At 31.9% G+C, this 5,735-nt stretch overlaps 1 protein-coding gene across 4 annotated transcripts; it reads right to left on the bottom strand.

The window, feature by feature from the left end:
- Positions 1-661: 661 nt before the first annotated feature.
- LOC11407099 (uncharacterized) lies at positions 662-4,002 on the bottom strand. Of its 4 annotated transcripts, none has more exons than XM_039834572.1 (4): positions 3,911-4,002; positions 2,661-2,848; positions 2,281-2,571; positions 662-1,515 (listed from the first exon to the last, which is right to left on the bottom strand). In XM_039834572.1, exons 2-4 carry the CDS (start codon positions 2,799-2,801, stop codon positions 871-873), a joined length of 1,077 nt encoding a protein of 358 aa, XP_039690506.1. In that variant the 5' UTR covers positions 2,802-2,848; positions 3,911-4,002; the 3' UTR covers positions 662-870. The 4 variants fall into 4 exon arrangements, with proteins under 4 accessions (XP_039690506.1, XP_003612610.1, XP_039690507.1 ...); XM_003612562.4 differs by having other exon boundaries at positions 3,905-3,992; XM_039834573.1 differs by having other exon boundaries at positions 3,941-3,959.
- Between the last annotated feature and the right edge of the window lie 1,733 nt (positions 4,003-5,735).

The following is a 5,735-nucleotide window of genomic DNA, read 5'->3' as shown; positions in this document are numbered from 1 at the left end:
AACGAGTCGAACTATATATAACTCAAGTTCAACTCATTTAGTTAACGAACTTAATCTTTAGCTCAAGTTCGGCTCGTTTGGTTCTGAACCAAGTTCAACGAACTAATTACCGAGTCGAGTTCCGAACTTTATTCGTATAATATTTTTCTCCCTTTATTATTTGTTGCCTGAAAGATGATGACTGTTAAAAGATAGACAGAAGGAAAAGAGAGAACCAAAAGGTGAGACTTGAGAGCAGGTTGAACATAATTGAAAAAATACAATAGCGTGAGTTAAGTCATGCTGAAATTAACACTAGCGCATGTTAACTCACGCAACGTGTGTTAACTTACGTTGTCATTTGCACTAGCGTAAGTTAACATGCGTAGGGGTATTTTGGTCATTTATTTTGGAAATGAGCGAAATCATTTGGGTAAAGAGCATAATTCTAATTACAATTCCTTGTTCGGTGAAAGTGATAGGAATTTAATTTTGTTTTGTTTTTGCATAAACGTCATTTATTGCATGGATGTTACACATTTGGGCTTTGATCCACTTCAATGCATAGGCTACGAAAAATAGAGAGCTTCTTTTACCACCCCCTTTTCTATTTATAAAATAAAAAAAAAAAATAAAAAATAAAAAAAAAAAAGACACATGAACCAGAAAATATACTTACTGATTGTTCTTAAGACAATGGAAATTTTATCAGAATTCAGTTATTAATTGTGTGTATAGTATAGTATACTCTGGATGCAAAGTATCTGCATGTCTTGATTTCTTTGTATTACATAGACAGTACATAAACTTTTTATTTTTTTAGTAATCCATTTTCCTATCATTTCAGATCATCAATATTACTAAAAATCAAACTTGAATTGATTTTATAGGTCAATAACATGTATTGGCAGTTGAACTCGTACCGGCATCTTTTATGGGGATTGAGTTGAGAACCATTCCTTCTGCACCACAGCGACGGGTCCTGAAGTCATCAAGCTGCCTGGTATCATACGTTGTGACACTGCTTGTGGTTTCTGTTAGTGTCGTCACTTTTCCCATCTCAGCTATTGCTTTCATCCGGATACGCTCAGCTCTAGAGCCAATAACCTGTCCGAGGATAGAAGCTGCGATGGTCAGAGCCATTGCTGATTTAGGCATCCGTACAGACTTCCGAAGCATGGCTATAAAGGGAACGGCAGCATGCACAGCTGCAAACCAAGACAATGAGAACTTCTTGGTATGCTCCTTCCACATACCCAAAGGCACGTTAAGAGCCATGCCTAACGCAGCAATAGCAAGCATCTTAGCAGGAAGAGGCTGAGGTCGCAAGTTTTTAACAAAGGCTGTACGAGCAAGGGCGGCCCTGGCAGCAACAACTGCTGCTGGGCATTTAAATTTCATGGCAGTTGGTGGCTTCAAAGCTGTTGCAACAAGGGGGACAACACGGCTTGCGGCTCTATAAGACTTGGCAATTGGGCAGTTACCATTTTCCAACCATTCGTTTCCAAGTGCTTCGTGCTTTGACATTTCTCCTTCCTGGAATTGAAGCATGATAGACAAAAGAAAGAAAAATCAATATATGTCAAGTTTCAAATGTTCAAAATAATAAATAGGTAGCAAGAAATAAAACATATGTTTGGTTCTGCAATGACAATTGATTTTGAATGAAAGTGAGTTGAACGTAAAATGATTTGTGTCTACATACGTTCAATAAAAGTGAATTGAAGAAGAAATTTAGGCTAATATTAGAGGAAATAGCTCTTACTTCAATTTAGAATCAGTGTTTATTTGTATCACAGTGGCTCAACCAAGATTCTAGCAAACCCACCGTGATACCAAACATGCACTCGATTTTGGAGGCATAATTAATTCTACTCGAGAAAATCCAAACATGTCAAATCAATTCCACACCTCCGGTATCAATTTTGCCTCTCCTACAAACGTGGAACCAAATGACCTAACATACACTGAGCATATTGAATGAAACTAAATATGTTTCAAAGGTTTAAATAATTAATAGGCAGCAGAAAAGAAAAAACGTTAAGTATATTCAAACCTGCCCTGTGATCCACAACAGTGACAGCAAAATTATTGCTAATTGTTTGGGACTTTGGGTGTAAATCAAAATGAAGACGACTAGAATATATTAGGTTCATAACCACATTACATGTATCCTACCAGGAACTAATTGCATGCAGAGGCGTTAAATTTCACAATGGATTTCCCTTTTGCTAAACAAACTCCTAAGCATGTGTTAATATCAAAAAAATGGAAAAGCTGGCATCAAGAAACTGATTTTACCTGAGACGAATATTCCTTTTTGTTTGATGATTCAGAATTCTTCTGTTTCTTCCATTTCTCAGAAAAATCCCCAAAATTAAATGGGCCACCTAATCCAAAGGATGATAGACTAATGGAAGCAGCTCTTCCAGCCAAAGGGTTAAAAACAGGCATCGAATCAGCTTCCTTGTTACCATTATGAAAGTCAGATCTCTCAGAAAGAGGAACAATGCCATCTTTCCCATGAAATAGCTTAAAAGCCATATCAAAACTAGGACCATCTTCAAATATAGGACCCTTGGCTCCATGCACCTGAGCAACAAGAATGAAGTAAATTAGCTCGAACTTGAACTAGCAGGATAGAAGACAGGTGAAAAGGGAACAAAGATGAATTAACTTACAGGAATGGAGAATTTTGTTGAAGCAAAAGAGAAGTTTGTAGGTTCATCGATATTTCTCAAAAACGGGCACCTTTGGATGTCTCTCATATCAAAGGGGCAATCAGATCCATCTCCATTCATTCCCTTAAAAAAGAAATCCATTTCCTCCTTTTTTTGAAACAACTTCTTCTAGCAACAATGAAAAAAATCTACAAATCACATGAAACCAATCACATTAGATACCATATCAACTACACTCTTTCGCAAGGAACCAACATTACGTTAAACAATAATATACAATGAAATATAAGATTAAGATAAATAAGGAACCTAAAATTGAATGAAATTGAAAAGCAACATATTTAGCATCAACAAAGCTACTACATAGGTAGTAAAAACTTCAAAAGGAAGAGATTGAGTAGACTATAGTATAAAACATAATGTGTCCATTCTCTCAAATTGAACAAAAAAATTGCACCAATTACATGTGTAATTTGTCAAATTGAACAAAAACATAATGTCTCAATCACTATCTTCTAAATTAAACAAATTACAAAAAAGTTGTCCACATGTTCGATTCCACTTTTGGAGGAACCAAAGCAAATTGACTTTGACATGTTTGGTTGCTCTCTAGTAGAATTTATTTTGGCGTCAAAATTGATTCTAACTTGAAGCTACAAATTGTAGCTTTTTATTGTAGAATTGATATTTACACTCAAAATTATCATCCTTAAACTCACTTTTACATCAATTAACCTTGAACTAACTTTTAGCCGGAATCAATTCACCAAAAATCAAATTTTGTCACCGTAGAACACAAGTAGCTTCAAGCTTAAAGAAAAAGAACAATTCTGACTAATCAAAGGAACTTAAGAAAAATAAAAAAATGAAGTTATTTAAAAATATTTACGTTGGAAAATTTGATTTCATCTAGTTTCACAACAATGAAGGATTGGAAGCTTCTAGTCCTAGAGCTACAAATACAACAACACATACACGGAAACTATAATAGATAATTATGATTTAATGAATAATGAGTAATCCAGTTTCTACCGATAATAACTGAAAATATGAGAAAAACAAGAAATTCTGAAGCATGAATGTATCAATATACAAAAAGCTAACGAAAAATGCATTGATTTTGTTCATTGAATAGAAAACAAATACGATTGAATTGGTAAAATAAAATCACGCTAATGAGAATTGGAATTCGAAAATTGAAAATCGAAAGCGTAGAGAGAGAGAGAGAGAGAGAGAGAGAGTACCGATACAAGAGAGGAGCTTCGAAGACGTGTGGTTACCACATGCACGTGTGTCGAGAACGCAATGGTTTAAAGAGATGAATCAATGCACGTGCCTCTTAACAAACTATATTTTATTTTTCCACACCAATAAATACAGGGAAATGTTTTTTTTTTTTTTTTAAAGAAAATACATGGAAATGTTAACGAATATTCCGGTGCACTCATTAAGAACCGTTAATATTGTTCTTGATGTCATTAAAAAAAATTAAGAATTTAAATTATATATTTTTTATAATATTTTTTTGAAGAGATTAAAATGGAATATCTTATCAACACATAAAGTCCTTCCAAGCATAAGATGAGCCAATTTATAATGTTAATGTCATTGAAATAGATAATCGTGGTTAGTTCGAATTGTTATAACTTCAAAACAACAACCATTTATATTTTTATTTTTAATCAATGTCAAAATTTCATAAAAAAACACCGTTTATGTTTTTCAAACGTTAACGTAATAAAAAGAGCGGAAAGACAAGCACGTGAGTGTCCGTCTTTTCCCTTGTAATCTATAAAGAAAATAAGGATTTTAGGAAGACAAAACTTACTATAATGATGTTACTTTGTAAGTGTTATTGAAAAAGATATGAATTTTTGTTATATCATATATTATCGTTGTATTTGAAAACTATAAATATAGTTTGTTGAATTTGTTACATTTGAAAGCTATAAATATCTATTCTATAATTTTAAATTTTTAATATATATCAAAAAGTTTATACAAAATATTGTTTGTAATTTACACGCAAATTTTTTATAACATATCGTTGATAATCTACCTACGCTAGAACATTAAAAAACGGAAAAAAGTACACAAGATTGTCTATCTTTTCACTGGGAAATATAATATAAATTCTTGTTTTTTTCTAACCACGTCAACAATCTAGCATTTTTTACTACAACACAACATTCAAATTCATAACTCATTCTTACTCTTGCCTTAATTGAAAAACAAACGATTTCAATTAACTGGTTTTCTTTTTTGTTGAAGAAACTCAAACCACCTTCGTCCCACTAAAAATCATAAAATATAAAATGTCAAACTCAAATCAATAAAGCGCTAACAGAAAATCATTTGAGTTTTTTTATTGAAGAGTGAAGATGAATATTGTTAGAATTTTGTTTTTTTTTTTTTTAAGAAAGTGTCAAGAAGATTAAGAAAGAGACAAAAATTAATTTGCATTTTTTATTGTTGAAGAAAGTGAAAAGAAAAATCTAGGTTTTTGGTTGATGAAAGGGGGAAGAAGATGAAAAAATTTAGGTTTTTTAATTGAAGAAGGAAGGAATAAGATGAAGAAAACGTGATTTTTTTACTTTTTTTTTTAAATTATAAATTTATTTTAAAATGATTACATGTCAAATAAAGATAAATAAATTAAATTGCTGACATGCCACAATCACAACGTTTTTGAATAAAAAAATGGATAACTTTGTACACTTTTAAAAAGACAAAGGATTTAATGGAAAAAAGAAGAAGATAAAACACCTAAGTGTAACAAATAAATAAAATAAAAGATATCTAGAGTATATTGACTAAATATATTGTTTTCATTAGGGTTCAAATTTTGAGTTGTCACCTTGTAGAAGTTTAGACCTTTGTGCGAGATCTGTTTCTTTTTTAATAGTTGATTTATGTTTAATTGCATGTTTGATCTCTTATGTTTATTTTAGATATCACATGACGTGCTTTTATTTTATCTCGTTGAAAGACCGCTTGAATTAACTATATCTCGAATTTTGAATTTCCTTTTATTCTATGAATGAATGGTATCTGGAATTTTGAGTATAATTGTAC

This window comes from Medicago truncatula, chromosome 5, assembly GCF_003473485.1.
Source record: "Medicago truncatula cultivar Jemalong A17 chromosome 5, MtrunA17r5.0-ANR, whole genome shotgun sequence".
Classification (NCBI taxonomy): domain Eukaryota; kingdom Viridiplantae; phylum Streptophyta; class Magnoliopsida; order Fabales; family Fabaceae; genus Medicago; species Medicago truncatula.
Note: the sequence above shows the minus strand (reverse complement) of the source record. Positions and strands in the feature narration are given on the sequence as shown.